General features: G+C 36.3%; 1 protein-coding gene across 1 annotated transcript in view; it reads left to right on the top strand.

The window, feature by feature from the left end:
* The window catches only part of LOC104624832 (G-protein coupled receptor 64-like), a 29237-nt gene extending 8460 nt beyond the window's left edge, over positions 1-20777 (top strand). Inside the window, exons 8-23 of the mRNA XM_010292299.1 lie at positions 1138-1220; positions 1892-1952; positions 2466-3196; positions 3987-4185; positions 4523-4679; positions 6764-6913; positions 7139-7261; positions 8388-8433; positions 8539-8642; positions 9236-9360; positions 10205-10473; positions 11268-11367; positions 11675-11949; positions 13961-14062; positions 14796-14948; positions 20337-20777. Of these exons, the coding sequence (XP_010290601.1) occupies positions 1138-1220; positions 1892-1952; positions 2466-3196; positions 3987-4185; positions 4523-4679; positions 6764-6913; positions 7139-7261; positions 8388-8433; positions 8539-8642; positions 9236-9360; positions 10205-10473; positions 11268-11367; positions 11675-11949; positions 13961-14062; positions 14796-14948; positions 20337-20521 (2863 nt within the window). The 3' untranslated portion in view covers positions 20522-20777. The remainder of the gene's footprint in view (positions 1-1137; positions 1221-1891; positions 1953-2465; positions 3197-3986; positions 4186-4522; positions 4680-6763; positions 6914-7138; positions 7262-8387; positions 8434-8538; positions 8643-9235; positions 9361-10204; positions 10474-11267; positions 11368-11674; positions 11950-13960; positions 14063-14795; positions 14949-20336) is intronic.
* Positions 20778-22301: the final 1524 nt, after the last annotated feature.

Genomic DNA, 22301 nt, shown 5'->3' with positions numbered 1-22301 from the left:
ATGCACAGCACAACTGCTTACCACTTGCTGACCAATGCCCAGTTTGTTCCCAAACCACAGCCCCTCCCCAGCCAACTCCTTCAGTTTATGTACTGAACATGACTTTGTATGGTACGGAACATCCCTTTGGCCAGCCTGGGTCAGCTGTCCTGGCTGTGTCCCCTCCCAGCTCCCCATGCACCCCCAGCCTCCTTGCTGTCAGGCCAGCATGAAAAACCAGACAGTCCTTGACTACTTAGCAACAACTGAAAACATCAGTACCTTATCAACATTATTTTCATCCCAAATCCAAAACACAGCACTATACCAGCTATCAGGAAGAAAATTAACACTACCCCAGCCAAAACCAGGACATAAAACAAAATATAGAACCTAATTTTCCCAAATACTTGAATTTGAGGTTTATCTTCCTGAGTTAGAATGAAAGAAAAGTCCAAAACACTCAGCAACAGACAGAAAGTCAGATCACATGTTTAGATCATATACTGGCAGTGGTTAGGGTACTCTTAATTCTTGTTAGCTGGAAAGAAGCTTCAATTCATCTTTTATGTGTTGCCTTGTCATTTAACCTGTGTGTTTGATTTTGCTGAACGTGAATAATTCTTACTGTGGGTTTGCTAGTTTAGGCAGGGTTTCACATCATCGAACCGTAATTGTAAATGTGAAGTTACATGCTTAAGTGGGTCATTCAAGTTCTCTCTAAAGTCAAGAGAGAGAACACTGGCTTTCCCCAGGTGATAGAGATTTCACATACACTGACATAGCCACCTAGGACACTTGCTAATTCCTCTCTGGAGTTTCTTTACAGTAACAGTGGAGAATAACTTATCTTCACAAAATTATCAACTTTTAGGGGCTAACATTAACTAGGGAGGACCCCATTTAAGAATCAACAGTGTCTGTAGAGAAAACAGAAAATAAGCTGTCACAAACTTGTGTATTACTCTTTTTAGCCTGGCATAGTGTTTTATGTGCATTAAAAATATCCCCAAATCTGAAAAAGCCTCGGAAAAATGTGTTTTCACAAATAGCATTTGTGCTAATGTGCTTTCACTTAGCATTTGATGTTAGTTTCATGCATTATAAAGATGAGGCAGATCTGTTTCTTGAGTCTAAAGCTTTTTCTTCTCATTATAGTATACACTGCAACTTCATAATGAAGCTGGCTGAGAGAGAGAATATAAGCAGTTTAACAGACATAGCAGAAATAAGCCAACTTGGTAAGTTATGCCCTTAAAAATAGTCTCATCACAGTTACCCTTTCAGATTAAATTTCATATCTTTGCAGGTGACCTCCCAGTAGCTGAAAGACAAGACTGTTACTTACTTTTAGATAAAAATTATTTTTTGTTGAACAATGTAAATACATCAAAAATGCAACTTTCTGACTTTTGGGTGGGGAGGGGGAAGGAGAAATACGTTTAAAAAAACATAAAATTGCTGACTACATTAATAAAGCAGACTTTGAAAGGATTAGGTGTAAAATGACTTGAGAACAGAAATGTGTTACTGAAATAGTGATCCGAATTGAAAAGTTTGTAAAGTAGCCAACCTCTCGTAGTGATATTGTGATAGTAGGGAGTGGTAACTCATACCATTTGTCCCTTTGTTTCAAAAGACGTAGCTTTTCATTTTGGTTTGTTTACAATAACAAAAAGAGAAATCTGTACTTGTCAGACATTAAGCAAAAATCCGGGAGTATTGCAGTATTCTGACTGGTCAAGATCTGTTTTGCAAATGTCATTTCAGAATAAAACTCAAAATCAATTATGCAATATGCACTATTATTTAAAAAGCATAAAACACATGCTTATTTGAATATCCTCCATAACAGTAGTAGCAATTTTTATGCTTCAGGATAAACTAGATTAATGCTTCTTTGCCATCTCAGAACGGTGCTGCTGTTCATCACTGAAGTACTGTTCCTTGACTGCTGAAGAGTTACAAATGTAGTAAGTATAAATACAGAATTTGACTTGCTTATTTCCTAAATTTCCTAATGCATTAATAGAGTCAGCTTCCACATTTTACTGTAATAGCTAGGAAAGACTCCACAAGAACAACCTAACAGGCATTTTCGTATATAGCTCCCTCCCCATTCCTCCCTTTTCCTCTCCCCTCCCTTCTCTTCCCTCCCCTGCCCTTAATTTTTTTCCCCCGATGCAGATAGCTTTTGTGTTCAGCATGAGATCACCTCCAGAATAGGCATCAAAGGCAGTAGTGGTGTTTATGGACTTGCTAGTTAACAACTACAGCAAAATAGAATGTAAGAACACTCAAAAAGTTATGAAATCCATATTTGTTACTAGAGCATGAAACATCCAACATGATTGATTTTAAAATATACATTATCAGTAGTATGTCCATATAATTCATATATATTCCTCTATTATAACTTGTTTTCTTTAAAATAGAAACAATGTTAAATTTAACATTTATTTCTGTGCCTTTTTTTTTTTTTACAGTACTGTACAAGTGCCACCTCATTCTATATGGGTTCCTTTCCCTCATTCTCCTTCTCTCCCTAAAAAGACTTCCCCCCAAACTAATATTTCCCCCACTGTGCTTTCTACCAAACAAAGCCCCACAATTGGACCACTGATCCCACCATTTACAGAAATTTCTTTTTCTGGAACTCTCTCCACATCTCCTACTACATATCCTCTCTCTGAAACTTCTACCACATCTACTACTGAAACTTCTGTGTCTTCCACCAGTGCTACCACTACACTTTCCTCTTCTGAGTCTCTTGCTCAGCCTACCATGCCAACTTTTCCTTCTATAGCTACTGATAAATCTGTCACTACTTCCACACCTGCAACAAAATCTGTCACTAATGCTGCTTTCTCAATTAAATCTGATGCTGCATATCTTAGCAAGCCTATTACAATAATTTCTCCTTCTGCAGGTTTCACTAAACATTCTGCAGTTCCCTCTTCTGAGCTTCCCCCCAAACCTCCAACAGAAATTCCCCCCTTTCAGACTACCACCAAATCTGTTGCACAAATTCATCCTGCTACAGATTCAACCCACCCCATTTCTGGTAACAAAAATGTTACTACAGCACCTATTCTTCCCCTTACTCCTTTCACAATAACTTTGACCCCTACTGCTAGTCCTGTCAACCATTCTGTCTCAGCTTCTCATCCTCATTCTACTGCCGATGGCCATGATAGCCTGCCTAATGGGAGCACAGGTAAATGAGACAAGTAAAATTATTATTTTTTTAAATTTGAATGCCATATACTGAATTTGCTTTTAAACTTTATTAAACAAGATTATATATGCGAGCTGTGACTTCCAATTACTGTGAAAAGCCCGAGACAACTCTCACGAGGTGTATACTCATTTTAAAATACATTCTGATGCCTTTGGCCTGATGAATGATACCTCATGCTACAAATTGTTTGGTAACTGTGATAGAGAGGTACTGTACTAAGTTCCCAAAAGGTACCTTCGGCAGAAAAAATAAGTCACAGAGCCAGGTAGCTATTTTTTTTTATTAAGCTAGTATTTTAAATATTGCAAATCAATGTTGGATCTTCCTTAAAATCTTGTTACGGATTAGGAATATAATTAGTGTATTTCCTATGAAGATTGTGTGCATTTTCACAAGCTTCTTTTCAAGATCTTATCTTGATTTTATTCTACTTTCAGGCACTCAGTGGCTAAAAATCCAAAATAATAGATTATTTAACATCACTAGTGGTCTGATGTGAGGAATATTGTAATCAATAAAAAGTGGAATTACTGCTGGCTGTTTGAAAACTTGTTTTATGTTTTTGTAAAATTAAAAATACTGTTATCTGCAAAGTAGCTGATAGGGAGAAAATGGGATTCTGTCTCACATAACATGTTGAGAGACCTTACAAGTTGTGATAAGGTTTGCTGGTCAAGAGAACCACTTCATTTTTCTGCTTATCAAAACTTACTTCCTTTGTCAAACACAACGTTCAAATAAATGCACAACTTTTCTTTTGTCACAGGAAAGATACTATCAGCTACCACATACACAACTTCTGTATCTACCACCATTAATATCACTACAGCTGAGCAAATTGTGTCCAAAATAGAAAATGATTTAGCAGCTGGAAAAGTAGAGCCAAAAGATGTAGAAAGGATGGTTAGTGAGGTTAGCAAAGTCCTGACTGCTTCTCAACCTTTACCACCCCAGATTTCCAACAGGTAGGTCATTCTGGCAATAGATTAAAGGTGTGTTGTATTGACTGTATTGAAAAATTTGCTTCAGCAAGTTTCATTTTTTCATAATCATAATCCAAAAGAATATTTCTTGTTCTTTAATTTACTTATACAAAGCAGAAGAGTATCATTCTAGTGTTACAAGCTCTACTATAATATAATGCCATGGGAAACAGGTATTTTTTTGTGTTGACACCACAGTAAGTAAGCAGAGTCAACTGTAGTTCACGCTATGCTTGGATTGCTGCTCCATAACCACAACTTGCTTGAGAATTTTGTGTGCATGTGCTTGGTAATACTAAGTATCTCTCTTTCTTAACAGAATTATAAAACTGGTGGATTATATTGGCTTAAAACTGAACTTCTCAGCACCGTCTGCTGATTTTGCCTCCCCTTCCTTGGCTCTGGCAGTTGTCAAAACCAATAGCATCCGCTCCAACCAAATGTCTTTTGCTGTCCAGGACTCACCTGATCTCCAGGTTAAATGCTGATAATTCTAAATACTTACAAATTCTCAAGCATTTATTTTTAAGTATTTATGTTTTTATATTTACATGTAACATGAGTTTCTTCTGTGTTTATGTCACAATTTCAGGATCTTTTGTTCATGTTAGTTTCAGAGAAAAAATACTTTGTTTTTGAAGCCCTCCACAGTTTTTCCTTCCATTTTCTATTATGGTGTAAATAAGCAACAGACTTAACAGAAACTGGCATTTGACTAATAAGCTGTTTAGAGAGGGTACAGCCAGAACACTGGAATGGACAGAGTGCTTGGCAGAATAACTTTACCTCAAAAACTGAATCATGAGTCACTTAATCACTCACCCTGGCAGTGCTGAAATTTGTCAAGGAGTGTTGCCAGATGGCTTCATCTGTTAGAAGGTTATTAATTGCAGAGGGTTCCAGGAATGAACTATTATGTTGCTCAGATAATGACATTCATACATTTGTCACTCATGCCTATTTGGTCTTGCCAAGAAAGAAGTGCTTAGAAAGTTTGGATCCACTTTGCCTTACTCAAAAGCTCCCTCCTGGTTGAGGAAATAATTTGGACAATACCAGCCTTGGAGGCTTAAGCAAGGAGAGATGGAAAGTTCTGGACAATTCTTGGCACATTCTGTCCTCTCAGAGAAGAAAATAACTTAATCTAGCATGAGCCGTTAGTAGTACTGGAACTGTTCCGTGATACTGGAAGTGATACGAAATGTTAACATTTGAGTTCTTTTCTATTTTCTTAGTAATGTGCAGTATATGAATGTGGGGTGACTAGGAGGTGGTAGTACTAAGAAACAGTTATTTGCTAAGTAATGATTTTCTGGAAATCTCATGGCACTGGCAATGAAATGCAGAGAATTTGCAACAAGTATCATCTAGTTCAAATCAGAGGAACAGGAATGCTTTTGCAGAATTGATTTGGGATTTCTTTGGTGACTGTCTAAACCAGTGATGTCCAAAGTGGGGTGTGAGTACCCCAGGGTGTGCACACCCGCCCATTGGGATGCAGGAAGAAAATATTTTTATATGATTAATAAATTAAATGTATATTTTTTTAAAAAATGTTTAATTTTTGTCTCACACTTTTAAAATTTCTGGTTTTGTGTATATTTTATAACGTGCATAACATTAGTACAGTAGTACATGCGTATAACATTATCTATTTGAAATTATCTATTTATAATAATAATAGATAAATAAAAAAATTTTTAGGGGGTGCATGATCAAAAATGTTTGGAGACCACTGGTCTAAACAGAAGAGTTAAACCATATTGTTAGGACACTGTGGAGAGCTCACACTGTTATTCCTGTTAAAATCATTCTTATTCAGCACTGCTGATGTTTCATATCTCTGAAAAATTCTGAGATGATGATATTTGTATGTAAGTGACTAATGTGCGACAAGAAAATGTTACAGCTCTTGTACTAAATAAAGCTCTCTGTCCTATAAGTACAGCACAAAAACTAGGCGAAAATTTAGATTTTTTTTTGAAATAATGTTAGTTCACTAAGCTTTTGAGAATATCTAAATTGTAGCTTATCCAGTTTATTTTTGTCATTTTTGCCAGATGATCATAAAGTTAGGGTTTATGTTCTTAGGTTCTGCTTAACCTACTGTACTTAAAAACCTATTGACAAATAATGGCTATTTACAGTTTTTCTGAATTCTGACATACTTCATACGGGGTATAAAAGTCCTTTACCTCAACAGGCTTCCATGCTGTGAAATGTTAATCTCCCTACACAGTTGCATAGACCTACCCAGCTTCTTGCTCTTCACCTTTTTTAAATCAATATTGTCCACCACAGTGATGTGTTCTGTCCCTGTAAGCAAATGGGTAAAGCTAGAGTATTTTCAATGGTAGGCAGACCTGAAATGAGTTGCGTCCCTTTCAGGCCTGCAGATGCTATTTATTCACTGGAGCAGGAAAGGAATGAGAGAGCAGCAGTGAGTTCCTGGCAGTGATTACAAAGACACGTATTTCAAAATTCTAAACTGAAAATAAGTCAGCATTTAGTTTTTCTTTAGTGACTAAAATGAAGCATAATCCTTGCATTTATTTTTCAGATCTCTCTAGGCATTAATGCAATTCGTGATTTAAATAATCTCGGATCAATTACACTTCCGTCATCATTGCTGACAAATTTACTCCCTGAGGAGTTGGACTTGGCTTCTAGAATTATATTCAACTTCTTCAAAAAGACCACTGTGTTCCAGGTATCTTTTTGATCCTCTGTTCATAAGGTTTTTAAACTCAAGCCTAGAGCAAAATAAAATATGAATGGACTTTTTTCTCACAAAATGCATTTCAGAACTTCCTGATTTAAAAAGTAATTGTTTTTGTCCAGTGCTCCCTCCATATAATAACTGAGCTTGTGGGTGCTGTACTCTGCTATTGTTTTCTTTAAGATTTTAAAATATGTTTATTTTTTGTCATTCCAGGATATATCCTTGAAGAATGCATCTTTAATCAGCAATGTTATATCATCAAGTGTTGCTAACCTCACAATTAGCAATTTAAAGGCAAATGTTACTGTCACTTTACAGAATATCAAACCTACTCAGGTATGATTTACATTTTGGCATACTTAAAGCATGATTTTGTTGCCTCCACTGGAGTTGTTGTAGAAGAAATACTGTACTAAGAATACAGATCGGTTGGTTCTGCTTTACTAGTGTGGACATTTCATCTCCATCCATGCGGACTTGAAAAACCACTCATCTTTGCTTATTTATCAGTGGTATAAATTTTTGTTCTCAGATGGCTTCAGGTAATTTTTCTCTATCACTTATACATTCCATTTTTATCTTTCCTACCTACTCTTCTGTTTTATTGTTCAGAGAATAAAAATTCTTAGAGGAAAGCCTGACAGTGGGGGTGGCTACAGAGATGCTGCAATCATGATACTTCTAGGTGCTGCATGGCCAGAAAGCCTTTTTTCTTAGGCGGGGGATGTTGTTCCTTATACTGGAACACAGGATTGTGTCCTCTGGAAGTATTACGGCTCATATACAGCATCTCTTTCCTAAAGGATTAAAATCTTCTCATACAAACTATTATGAACTGAAAAATGCAGGGATTCCACTAATCCTGATTCCACTACCTGAAGCTTTTTTCTGGAGCTGGCTTAGTGTAGTCTTTACTTGTATTGATATAATACTGAGTTTTGAGATATAACTGTAGAATTATTAGTATTCATAGCAGTATAGTGTATTACTGCTACTATTTTTAGGATTTTCAAGTGTGTGTGGGAAATCTACATGTAAACCTTTAACATAGTAATATAAAGTGATCAAATGTTTGCAAATGAAAAAGAGTTTTTCCTTTTCTGTGTGGCCATTTTCTTGATACTTAGAAAATAAGGAAGGATGAGAAATCACAAGAAATTGTATAGTGTGGGAAGACAATGAAACAGCACTCATGATGTTCTACCAGGAACAGAATCTTAGCGTAAGCATGAGAGCTAGCTCCTGTATGGTGACTTCAGATTTGTTCAGCATATTTTCACATGCGTATTGCAATATTAATCCATTCCATACACCTAAATTAATTTTGTGTTCATGTAAAACAGGTATATTTGCTGTACACAGTATTAATTATTGCCTGCATTTTGTGGAAAACTCATAAATTACTTGATCATAAACTCATAATTTAGTAAAGCATCTTTTTTTTTTTTAATCTCCCAAACAGGATAACTCAACAGTTAGATGTGTTTTTTGGGACTTCAATAAAAATGGTAAGTACTTGATATCACCCAAGATACCATGCTGTTTTAGCTGTGTTAACTCATGTTAATATAAATAAAGGCTTTTATGAATAACAAAGCTATTTTCTTTAACAGGTGGACATGGAGGCTGGTCATATGAAGGTTGCATAGTTAAAGAAAGTAGAGTAAATGAAACAGTCTGTTCATGCAACCACCTCACAAGCTTTGCAGTTTTGATGGTAATTATTTTAAAAATTATGCAATATTACACTAATTCAAGAAAACATGTAAGCATGTGTTATCTTAAGCAAATGAAGATCCAGTATGCACATACCACCTATGAAATACTACTCAAGTTCTATTCACTTCAGTGTTAGTACATATAGCCTTAAAATTAGTCACATGCTTAAAATGCTTGTTGAATGGGGGCCCATGAGTTCCATTGAAGTAAAAAATTCCTTAAGTGCTTATTAAACTGCAGCTTTTACATTTAGGCAGTTTTTTATAGTGTAGGAAGTAAAAATTAAGATAAATCAAATGTAAAACAGGTTTTTAATCAAATGGAATTTCACAATTAGAATCATAGAGTCATAGAATATCTCAAGTTGGAAGGGACCTGTAAGGATCATCGAGTCCAAGTCCCTGCTCCTCACAGAAATAGATCGGCTTTTCTGTTTTTCAGTTAACTTTTTTAATCTTATGATCCATGATGAAAAGAACCATTTCCTTTGTTTTGTTTTCATTGCAGAGGGAAAGGTGCATTTTGGGTTTTTTGGATCTTTTTCCATTTAATAAACACGTTCTCTGAAATTAACTTCTGTTTCCATTTTAGAACTTGTATGGAAATACTCCTTTGAATCCCACAGAAGAATTGGTACTGACTTTTATATCCTATATAGGCTGTGGCCTCTCTGCAATTTTTCTTTCTATTACACTTGTGACCTACATAGCCTTTGAGTAAGTACCTGTTCATCTAAGCTCCCATTATTCTTCAGTTGTGATTGCTTGTAGTCTTCACTGCAAAGTCCCTTCCATAAGTTATAGATTCTATCTCCATTAATAGTGCACAAATTTGTCCAGTTTACTAGGAAGATGTTGATTCAGTCTTCAGGAACATTAATCTTGCAGACAAGTGAACTAATCATGAGGCTTTATGCAGTAAGAAGTGAAGAAGTAGCAGTCTTCATATAACAGATAGAAGTGTGAAGGAATGTTTAAGATACAGCATATATAGAGCAGTGCAGAATAATAGCATTTTAAAATGCATTTGTATTCTTTGTTGTTTGTCAGAATATTTTCTTACGTTTAGGCCTTAACTGTTGAATCCTCTATGCTATGTTTTGGAAATATTCCTTGAAGTTACTAGTCACACATTTATTCTCTCGTTATCCTGTCATCAAGGACTTATTTGTCTTTATCAAGGTTTTAGAAACCCAGTCAAAAGCCTAATCTAGCTTATCAATAATGAACAGTCACAGTTTCATTTTTGAAGTACTGTAACAAGAAGTCCAACATACAATGTAAAAAAAAAAAAAATCATGGTACTAAACTCTAAGAATCAAAGTTATTGTTTGCATTTATGTAACATTATAAAAAACTTTATTCATACAGACTGTTAATTTGGAAATATTTTGTAAATTACTCTCTCCATGTATAAATGCAATATATGAAGCATTACATATGAATGAAAATACATAAATAATTTCTTTTCTTGCCATTTGTGTGCTAAGGACTACACAAGAGGAAGTAAGCCAGAGATGCATGGACAGCCGATGTCATCTCACTAATTTGCTTTTTTTAGGAAAATCCGGAGAGACTACCCCTCCAAAATCCTTATTCAACTGTGTGCTGCATTACTTCTACTCAACTTAGTTTTCCTCCTTGACTCGTGGATCGCACTGTATGATACACAAGGCCTATGCATTGCAGTTGCAGTATTCCTTCACTATTTCCTCTTGGTTTCCTTCACCTGGATGGGCCTAGAAGCTTTCCACATGTATCTGGCCCTTGTGAAAGTCTTTAACACCTATGTACGGAAATACATTCTTAAATTTTGCCTTGTTGGTTGGGGTATGTATATTTTATTGTTTGTTTTTTTTTTCCTTTTGGGTGCTAAATAGATAAATCCTCTTATCAAGTATTTCATTGAATGTGACACAGTGCAGAAATGAAAATGAAGCAGTCATTAAACGTTATGACCTTGCTGTGACCTTTCAGAGGTAGGGAACTGCCCCCTAACTGCAGAACTGAGGTAGCTGCGATGCAAATTGATAATGAATTTTCCTCGTGCACGTACAATAGAACCAATTTTGAATGTGCATACTTCCATTTCTATTTGCCAGATGGATGGTGTCAGTTCTGCTTTGAAAATAAATGCCAATAAGTATATATATTCCATTTCTAGGATAGCATTGTTGCTAACAAAAACCAGCAGAACAGATCTAACTGGATAGAGGATGAAAAGATTCTGGACCTCATTATCCTCTCTGACCACTTGAATAAACATGAGTGAAGACACTAAAATCAATAGAATTGTTTTCTTAAAACAGATGTAAGAAAGAAAATAGGGTGTCCTGTATTTGATGTTTTAAACCAGTTTGGTGAGTGATGATATTTGTTGCTTTATTCAGAAAGGTTTGGAGCTAGATGTGGAGAAGAACTCTTATTTCTTTGCAAGTTACACTTCTGAGCAGTTTGAACGCTCCAGTTTTTAGATTCTTTCAGACAGCTAGTAGTCAACAGAATTCAACATGCAAATTTCAGAAACAGGTTGTAGATTTCACAGAAAAATATAATAATTTCAAGTCATCATAATACTGTCTTTGTAATGATTTTCTCTTATGTGTTTGCTCATAATCGTTTAGGGTTACCAGCAGTAGTTGTGTCCATTGTGTTGGCAATATCACCAGATAATTATGGACTTATAACCACTGGAAAAGTTTCAATAAACAACCCTGATGAATTGTGAGTTAAAGGGAGGTGCTTTTTTGGGGGTGGGTGGGAGGGAAGTTCTACGAAATTGGTTTTCTTTAAAGTAAGGGTGGGAAAGGAAAGGAAGCAAGTGGAGCTTTGAAATGGTATAGCTCTACAGTACATGAAGTGTTTTGTGGATATTGCATATACGAAAGGCTTTACCCTTTGGCCAAAAAAATACTTTTTACTAAAGAGGCAAAAATCGTTTGCATGTGCAACAAACTACACCTTTATCTCATGTTTATTTTACTCAATTTCTGTTTCTGATAATGGTTGACAGACTATTCTTGCATTCTAGCTGCTGGATTAAAAACAGAATCGTCTTCTATATTACTGCTGTGGGATACTTTTGCCTGATATTCCTGATCAATATCAGCATGTTCATTGTTGTGCTGATCCAGCTCTGTCGCATCAAAAAGAAAAAACAACTCGGTGCTCAAAGGAAAACCAGTATTCAAGACCTTAGGAGTGTTGCTGGCCTCACATTCTTGCTGGGAATTACTTGGGGATTCGCTTTCTTCACAGTAAATGAGGTATTTACTTACCTCTTTACCATTTTCAACACTTTGCAAGGTAAGTTTATCCTTCATGTGACAGACCGTTGTGTACAATACAATGAACAAAACATTTGGAAATGGCATTTTCTTGATTCAGCAATAAAGATGTAATTTAGATATGTGCTTTAACATGTTAATTAAATTACATCTGATACTGCTTTACTGTAATCTTAAATTACAGTTATGTTACAATAAGTACAGGAAAGCTAGCTACTATTTATATGTATTGTATATTTATATCTATAAATAGTATCATTTTAAAAATGTGTGTAAAGCAGACACCACTGGAGGTGACTGTATTTCTCTAGTCAACAGATCAATTATAAATACTCAGTTACTGTAAGTGTTCATGTAATTATGCAATTAATGTAGTGAAATCTGTATCATTGCTCTACTTACCCCTAAGGCTTCAGGGTGAAGTATGATATTCAACAAAGGGCCATTGAGACAGGCAAGGCTACAACATCTAAAAGTTAGTGGTCTAACTCTTAAGCATGGCCTTTAGTACTTGAGAACATACAGGAAGTAGGTATGAAGGCATGCAGCTTTGCAAATGCCAGGATGGTACTGGACATATACAAAACCAAAGTTTCAGAGGCTTCAAAAGATTTCATATACACATGAGGTACCTTAGATACCTACAGTTATCTAGGTATACCTGAATTGCCCTACTGAAGTTTGGATCCAAACTTCTTAAATGGCACTTTAGATGATTCCCAGATGATTCTGGATGACTTCCCAGAGAGACTAAGGCATGAAAATTGCAGTTCAGTGTATATACCCCTCCCCTATTTGCTATGTTGATTTTTTTAGTACCTTACTCTTTGCTAACTTGAGGGGTTGAACACAGATCAAGGTTCATGTCTTGCATGAGATTGTGTTGAACTAACACAAGACTAGATTCTGTATGTCAGAGTAATCTGTTATGTGAAAGTAAGTTCCCTTTTTACCCAGTTTTAAGTCAGGTGCTGGGCAAATTTTGATATTAGAAGTAATAAAAGTGCATAAATTGTATTGACTTTAATTAAGCTTAGGCCAGTGTTTCCAGAATATATTTGAAAATGGTATAGAACCATCTGTGTAGAGCAACACAGTAGTTACATGCACAAACTCATTCTAAAAACCAAAGTTAAGAAAGATACTTACGCAAAGAAAAACATGAGTAACCTCTTCTAGTGGGATTTTACATGCTTAATTAAGCAGTGTAAACATAACATACATGTCTGTCTGCACCAGTCTGATCATTTAGTTGTCCTTCATGTTATTTTCTATTCATTGTAAACTGAACATCTGTTCTCAGGGACACATTGCAAAAAAATTGTGCAAAGACTGAGTGCCACTCTTGCTTAAAGGGAGTGATGACGATGGACTTTTAAGCAGGGAAAATTAGGGCCCAGTCTGTGTCAGTTAGAAGTGAATGAGAAGCAGGCAATGAGTCTGTAATGTGTCACTGGCAAGAGACAGGGATGAGCCCCATCCCTTCCAGAAAGTATTTGGCTTTGATTTTGTGGTAAAGCAGGTACTATTTTATTGTTTTAGAATATGGGTTATTTTCTTTGTATGAATGCTCAAAATTTTGTAGCGTTACTCGTTCTTTTACAGTTGGTGGTAACAGGTTAGCTGCTAGTAAAAGATGGGACAGTGTCACACCATGTGCTAACAGCTGCATAGCCTGATAGTGTCATAGCATACCCTCTGTTTGACATTGTTTTGAATTCTTTTCCAAAAGTGTTAAGTAAATTTCAGGATCCACAGAATTCTTCCCTTCTTTTTATTTGATGGAAGGAAAGTTTATGCACTTTGTGGATTTGGTTATATTTGTTGTTCTTGCATTTGTGTGTGAGTCCTCTCATCTATGTAAGGGAAAAGTACCCTTCAGTGTTCAGAGTTGTAAACTTTTTCAGCAAATAAAGGTGTTACTACTTTTGATTCAAAATTTAAAAGAAGTGAAAGAAAACCAAAACATTGCTCATTAAGAAGTAGTAAAAGTAAATTTTATGACATTCTCTAACGTTATTGCTTTGCAGGATTCTTCATTTTTATCTTCTATTGTGTAACAAAGGAGAATGTCCGTAAACAGTGGAGAAGATATCTCTGTTGTGGGAAATTCAGGCTGGCTGAAAACTCTGGTAAATATGAATTATGGGGGTTTTTTTTCTTCTGAATACTTAAACTCAGTGTTAAGTTCATAGTATTTTGTAACACATTTTATTAAAAAGCCAATAAATCATGTTGCTGCAGTTGCAGGTCTAATTTATTATCCTAGATACAATAAACCTACAAAATTATACTCTTCAAGGTGGTAGTTGATGCAGTTCTTACATGCTTACATGCCGCTGCATTAAGCTATAACTGTAGGTGATCTCTTCCACTGCAGTATAAAGGCATGTCTTTGCAGAAGACTTTTGATCATAGTTAGAAACTGTAAGATTTGTTCCAGCTTCTGAGTCAGCTGTTTTACCAGTGACTTCCACAAAAACAACATGAAGCATAGTTTAAACCAAAACCCCTATAAATTATTTTATATTATTTTGTTATTCAGTAATTGACATCTCATAAAACTATGTACTTTTTATACACTTTAACTTAGAAGATCAACTGTACTTCAGTTATTTTTCTGATCTGGTCTGCAGTTGTAAAAACTGCAACAGTTGGCTGCTTGTATTAAAAAAGGTCCAAGAGAAAAAGAAACTAGGTTTAAATAATTTTAAACATCAAGAATCATTAAATACTTAGGAGAATGTCTCTGTGAGGAGAGTGGGTAAAGTCTTGTTTTTATTTTAATTCAGTTGCATTATTAACTATATCTTTATATTTTGCTTGTATGAGTTGTGCTATTTTCTGTTAACGTATCTATTGTAGACTGGAGTAGAACTGCTACTAATGGTTTAAAGAAGCAGACTGTAAATCAAGGAGTATCCAGTTCTTCCAATTCCTTACAATCAAACAGTAACTCCACTAACTCTACAACACTGCTAATGAATAATGATTATTCAGTGCATGCGAATGGAAATGGTATGTATAATGCAAAATAGTATTTCTCAAGCTATTTTTTTTCTTGCCTTGAAAGAGAATTGTTATGCTCTTTCATGGTAATATAAAGCAAAGTGCTGACAAAATACTATTCATAAGTATAGGGTCAGAATATTTTAGGATGTCCTCACATGTAACACCACACATCTGTTTTAGGGGACTATAGACGAAGTTTTAGAATATCCATTTCTCCTACTCAGTGGGAACTCTTTGTTTATATATAAAATACTAGGTAATATTCATTATTAGAGCAATTACTTACTAGAAGCTGCTGCTAACACTTTTCTTGTCACCTGAATAAACGTCAAGCCACTTCACTGCCAATAAACTTGAAGCAGGTTTTAAAACAGTTCATATTTTAAACCTTATTAAAACAAATTCTTCTGAAGAAGAAAGAAATATAGCATAATAATATAGCTCAATATAGGATAATAATACAGCTTGAAAATATGAAAGAAATCATGCAGGAGGTAATATGAGGAAGAACATTAATGGAATGCTCACCTGGAAGCTGCTTATGAGAGAAGTAAGAGAAAGTGGAGACTGTAACTTATAAAATCACCTCAGTGAAGAGAGCACTGCTGAGAGGGCTGCCTCACTGTTGGCTACAGAGTAAGTATTGAAACTGAATTTCTCTATAGCTTTTTATTTCCCTTGTGGGGTTTTTAAGGATATTTTTGCCTAACAGAAATATATCTTTGCTGCAGAAAACAATTCTTTGGAAGTAAAATTCTCTGTCCTTCCTGTTCTAGCACAGTACTGTCCTCTGAACTGTTGCCCTCTGCTGTGTTCTTGAGAAGTTGAAATGCAGGTGTATGTAGCAGTCCAATCAATTTTACCTGCAAATTGGTATGGCTTATTTGTCTATTGAGAAAATTAGATATGAATCTCCACTGAATGTACTTATTAAAAAATTACTTTTTGCAGTGGATATAAACTAGTTTTTCACACTCTTGCTGGACACGGGTCATGCTGCTGATTTGAGCTCTCAGTAAAGACAATCAATTTTTCAAAGAGAAAAATAACTTATAAATCCGTAACGTATGAAAGTCGAAGTTGAGCAAAACTTAGAGGACATTACTCCTGTGCGCCTAGGCGTTTTTCCCAATTGATCAAAAGTTGAGACTACTAAGTCATCCCATCGGCTAGATTGTTTAGTGTGAAGTTGTAGAACATGCTCAAAGAGGCTATGTTGTCCTCGTTTCTTGGCATATGCTGTCAGAAGACAGCAGATAATCAACCGGATAATCTCAGCAGATAATCTCTTAGATGTACAGAGTAAAAGCTGTAGAATTCGTATGTGCTGCCCCCTTAACGGTTACTGTCCATTTGGATGTACTAGCTGCATATTATCATAGAATCATTTAGGTTGGAAAAGACCTTTAAGATCATCGAGTCCAACTGTTAACCTAACACTGCCAAGTCCACCACTAAACCATGTCCCTAAGCACCACTCCTACACATCTTTTAAATGCCTCCAGGGATGGTGACTCAGCCACTTCCCTGGGCAGCCTGTTCCAATGCTTGACAACTCTTTTGGCGAAGAAAGTTTTCCTCATATCCAATCTAAACCTCCCCTGGCGCAACTTGAGGCCATTTCCTCTTGTCCTATCGCTAGGTACTTGGGAGAAGACACCAACACCCACCTCACTCTTTTCTGGTAATTGTAGAAAGCGACGATGTCTCCCCTCAGCTTCCTTTCCTTCAGGCCAAACAACCCAAATTCCCTCACCCACTCCTCAGAAGACTTGTGCTTTTGTAAAGAAGTCACAACACTTCAGGAAATTGCATTTGGACATGCCTGAACAGCTTTCCAAATTGAGTTTGCAAATTTTTTTCTTTTTTTTGCATTCCTTTATAAAACGTCTCTCTCTGGATACCACACAATGCAATAATTAACATACTTTTTATCTATCAGGTCAGTTGAGAAACAGAATCCAGTAACTCTCACTGTCATCAAATATAAAGCAAAGCAGTATTTTTAGATAGAAGGAATACCTTTTAAAGAGAGAGAAATTTTCAGGCACAAAAGCCTTCATGTCTTGTAGGGTTTTTTTTCAGGTGTGTTAGTTACTCTGATGGAAGATGCCACCTTTCCCTGCAACATTTGATGTGCTTATACACAACTACAAAAGCATTTTGGCTACGTTTCTCAACAGAAAGAAGGATAGCAGAAATCTTTTATTGAACTTGTTGTAGCAACTGAGTGACTGGTCCTGTTGTAGCTTTCAGAACAAGTTTTTATCTATTTGGGTAGTATTTTAGAATGAGATGCAAAATTGATGGTCTAAACCATTTATTGATGCCAATTCTCTGTGACATGCTTCAGTTCTGTCCCAGTTTAGAGTGATGCCAATTCTATTTGATGTGCTCCAGCTCTGTCCTAGTTTATTTACATAATTAGATCTTTCCAGTGTCTGTATGTCCTGTGACAACAGCTTCTCAGACAAAGCACCTGAAAGAACTTTGATAGAATTTTGTTCCTATACACTTATGAACACAGATGTCTCAGATGACCCACCCCATCTCCTCTTGCATTTTACTGTATGTTTTGAATCTGAACCCTGTCCCACATCCTCCATTCGTTTGCCTGCATAGTTTGACTAAATCATTCTTTCGGGTCTTTAGGACTTTAGACAAGAAGAGGCTAAATTTGTGCTTGGGTAGAGTCGGTTCTCCCAGCAAAGCTCTCTGAGGCAATTCCTTACACTTAATCTTCCAAACATGGGGCAGCTGTAGCTCAGAAGAGCTGGGCAAATGCCTCCAAAAGGTACTGCTTCCACCAGTTGACAGGTGTTAGACAGCAACATGGAACCTTCTAATTTCCTGTACCTGATTTCCCTGCTTTTACAGCTAGAACTTCAAAATAACATTGCAATACTTAATTTTAAAAAGTGAACTCCAAAAAGAACACACTCTAGAAATCAATACCTATGTAATAAATGTACTGAGCTGTAAACACTTAATGTTTGGCCTCACTACTTCCACTGAAATGCTATTCTGGGATTGAATGACTTGCCATGGTAAGTTTGGGGTGTCTATACAGCCTGTGGCTTTGCTTGCCTCCTGGGCTGTGTAACTTTGTCTTTTCATGGCATACTAATATGTCCTTGGTTTTGGTTTTTTTCTTACAGGTTTGCATGTTTGGAAAACTATCATTAGTATCACATGGCTGAACCTGCAGATTTCCTCACTGAGGAACAGAAACTACCTTTCTGAATTTGTTCATAGAGTAGCCTTATTTTCTTCTCAGATTTTGCCCTAACAATCAGGCACAGCTATTTTGAACACTGCTTCTAAAATAAACCAGTTGTAGTCAGGCAGGGCATTAAACTACATATGCACTATATATGCAAAATCACAGTGTCAGAAAGTATGGTTATTTCCTGTCATTTCAGTCTTTCTCGGATTTTAATTGATTAACAAAGCTCTTCCGCTCATGGTACCCGGTTTACATTTGTGCCTTTTTTAGTGCTTGACAGCCTTTTAAATTAATAATCAAATATTAGACTTTATATTTAAGAGGTTTTGCATAATCTGTTGGGCCATTGCTTGCATTTTGTGGGTCCAGTGGCAGCTCAGTTGTTTGGCATGGAATTTGTAATCTTTGTTTGATAGCCATTACCACAAACCCACTCCCTTAAACTCCCATCCTGAGATGTTTAAATTAAGTTATATGCATTACATTTTTCAGATTGGTAGTAAGCTTTATCAGCTATAAATATGTGTTCATGTCTTATTTAAAAAAATGCCATCTCTCATTCCAAAGAAAAGTTTGCCAGTGAGACTTTGATGCAACTGATATACTGACATCTGCTTGAATCAGTAGGATAACTGCTGAAAGGTATGCAGTCTGCCTGAAGGGAAGGAGTTTCAAGAGGAAGCGTTTGGGTACAGCGATACGAAACCTGTGTGCTTGGGAACCCTGGCCTGAGCAGAATAGAGAAGGGCAGTCCAGCCCAGTCACTCAAGCAGCAGAATCCTTTCTGCAGGAGGGATTAAGTGCAGGGGAGGGATATCACCAAATACTTCCTCTGCTGACCCCAACAAGAAATAGTTGAAGAGCATCCTGTAATGTGGTCCTGCCCCTTCTAGAAAGGTTCAGAAGCATGAGGTAGTGTGAGAGTGAAAGGGGAGGATAGAGCCAAAGCAGGATTCTGTTCCAGGATGTTTGAGGTATTAGACGGACTTACTCCAGGCGTACTAGAGAGGATCAGATTTTGATCCCTGTAACAGAGTCATTTTTTCACTGCCTAGAGGTTTCTCACCAGTGTTTTTCCTCCTAAAAGCATATACTGCAAGCAGTTTCAACCTTGTGTGTGTCTGTTGTGTCTTTTCTTGTTGTGTCTTTTCAGTAGATTTACTGAAATCTACTGAATCATGATGATGTTTGTTATATGAGATGTTGTGAATATTAACACAAATAGCAAACTTGGATGTTTTATGGGTTTTATTCTGTTTCTAGTATAAATGATAAATGACAGCTCTGCATCTGTGCTTGTGAACTCAGTTCTCAATGTTTAACAGAAGTATCCCCTCCCAAAAGAAATACTAGTTCTGGTTTTGTTTCCTCATCATCATATTCCTTATAATTTACTGCTCCTGATATGATACATGTGATATCAGGATCCTGGCAGATCTTTTAAATTTGACTGCTGTGCAAAAAAAAATCTTTAAAAATCCAGCCAGAAGCATTTGCAGAAATACTTACAATAAAAAAATGCTAATTCTCATCAAAATTATCTAGAACGTGATGCATAGAGGTAAGAGATTTTATCCAGTGAATTGAACATTTGTGTAGCATTTCATTAATAGGCTGCAGTCAGCAGTGGTATTGTGTGTGTTCATTGTAGATTCACCTAAATGCCTAAGAGTCTCAGTCTCAACATGGCTTAGACCCATGACTGGACCTAGGATATGTTCTGATTGTCCTCCAGAAATAAATGCTGCAAGTTGAGTGCCTTTCAAAGGAAAAAAATACCCTTGTTTCCTCAAACACTTTCTTGTTTCAGATGCATGGCAAACCTGTGAAGCCTTTTAAACTCAACTTGTTAAAGCAAAACTAGAATGAGAAGTATTTTGCATCTTATGTAGTGATATTTATTCCAAGTTGAAGTCTACATTCTGAGAATTGTGGCCTTTGCTGCTTAAAATATGGCATCCTATTGTGTGTAAATGTATTAATAACTCTCAAATCTTATTGATTTCACACAGGAAAATACATACAGAATATGTACAGAAAAATGAACATATTGAAATTGTTGCAGGGATAAAACAAGAGTGCATGGACTCCCTACAGTGGCTGAAAAAGCATGGGAGACTTGATTCTGAACTTTTCTGATAAGGGATTCACTTTTTTTGTTTCAACAGGCCATCTTTCCAGTGAGAAGAATGGTGTTTCTTTCAGTGTACAGAATGGTGATGTGTGTCTCCACGACTTTTCAGGCAAACAACTTGTATTTCAAGAAAAGGATGATACAGGCAGCCAAAAAAGCCGTATCTCACTCAGAAGGACTTCAAAGAGGGGAAGCCTAACTTTTATTGAGAAAATGTGATTTCCTTTTAAACAGCACATTGTTTTACAGTGTGAAGTAGAGATTTACTTTAACAGTTTTACATAATGTGAGCAGACCAAGAACTGATTTTATTTAATATATGGTACTAGAACTTCAAGGGATCCATGCAATGGATTGACAAGGACAATTATTTAAAAAAAAAAAAGGAAGCTACTATTTTGACACAGTATCTTGGATGTCAAATTACAGCTGGCACATTTCCATTTTGATTCTTCATTAGAGGGGTTTTTTTGAGTTTTTTTACATTTAAAGTAAAGTTCTATTTCGACTTTTTTCATTACAACTCAGTTTATCTGGTTGTAATGCAGAGTAGTATTGTTAAATGTAGGAAGTTAAAACTCGTGCGTACAAATGAAGTTACCTTTAAAAACATTAGCTACACTGTCTTCAACTTTATACGTTGTAGTAGCAAACTATATAGTGATGTACATAAGCAGAAAAATATCAACCTTTAAGCATTGTAATGATACTTTTATATTTATTTCTTGTAATATTAATTTAAATATTCCTATCTATAGGAAAATAATTGGTATTTTGTTTTAACTTTTATTGTAAGTTTGCATTTGTCTTTAATCGAAGTAATTAACTTTAACATAGAATGGTACAGAAGTTAATTTGTTCAGCAAGTGAAATCACTTACAGTGGTTTAAACATTCACTGGGTACAGGACTGTAAATACAAACACTGTTGGTCTTGAACCTTTAGTACACCACAGAGGGATAGAAATTGGGTATCATCAAAGTAGAGTACCATGAATGAGGGAGTGACAAAGTTGTCAGCAGGATATTAAATACAACTAAGTTATGTTAGTGGCTTGAGTAAGTCAATGGGAGCTTTTGCTGTTGATTTCAGCAAGGTCAATATTTTCTCAAGTGGTGGATCCAGAGAATAAACACACTGCCATTTCTCATTTGCAATGCTAAAGGAAAGTAGAGAAGTGTTATTTTTTTGAAGAAAAAATACAGAGAATAAATGCTAGCTGCAGTATTTAGTAGCTGGGAAATTGTTTGTTTCATTGTGTGGCTGTTTTTTAAGGGGCAGCTCTTGAGCTATTCTGATGAGTATGTCTGCTTGTACTTTGGCCCTTGGCTGGCAAGCCAGATCCTGAGGCCCTAGCTCAGTAACTCCTGAAGCAAAATTTCATTCCCTTTGCGATACTTGTCTGAACAAGTGGGATTTTGGCTCTTCGTGCACAACAGCTGAAAGAAAATAGAGCCCATATAACGTTGTGAAGAGTCTTCCTGATCAGCAGTAAGTGCGAGCCCTGGTTGTGCCTCTTCTTCCTCACACAGGTGTGTAGCTGTGGCCATTACTTTTTTTCCTGGTGTTCTTGGGCAAAGGTTGGATGGTCCTGGAACAAAAGCTAGAATAAACTGGTGCCACGCTGTGGAGTGCCCAACCCTGTGGTGCGTTTTTTTTTTTTTAATTCAGATGCATGCTGGAGGTGTGCAAGGGCTTTACTTTCCCAGAGGACTCGGCAGGGAGCGCGGGAAACGCTCTTCTCCCCAAAAAGCATCAGCTACATGCCTCCTATCTGGGGCTCTGTTGTAGTTCTGCAATTGAACCTCTTCAGTGCTTAAACCCTCTTGTGGTTCTATATGCGACACATGGGTTCTTTTGGCCACCTGTGTCCAAGACTACTCTGAATTTGCTTTTGAAGTGAGAATTTAAAGTATTTGTTGTGTTTATCCACAAGGTTTTAACTGCATGTTAATAAAAGACGGTACTGGAATGCTAGTAGCTGGAATGCATTTCTGTG

Source organism: Phaethon lepturus, unplaced genomic scaffold (genome assembly GCF_000687285.1).
Source record: "Phaethon lepturus isolate BGI_N335 unplaced genomic scaffold, ASM68728v1 scaffold23738, whole genome shotgun sequence".
Taxonomy (NCBI): Eukaryota; Metazoa; Chordata; class Aves; order Phaethontiformes; family Phaethontidae; genus Phaethon; species Phaethon lepturus.
Note: the sequence above shows the minus strand (reverse complement) of the source record. Positions and strands in the feature narration are given on the sequence as shown.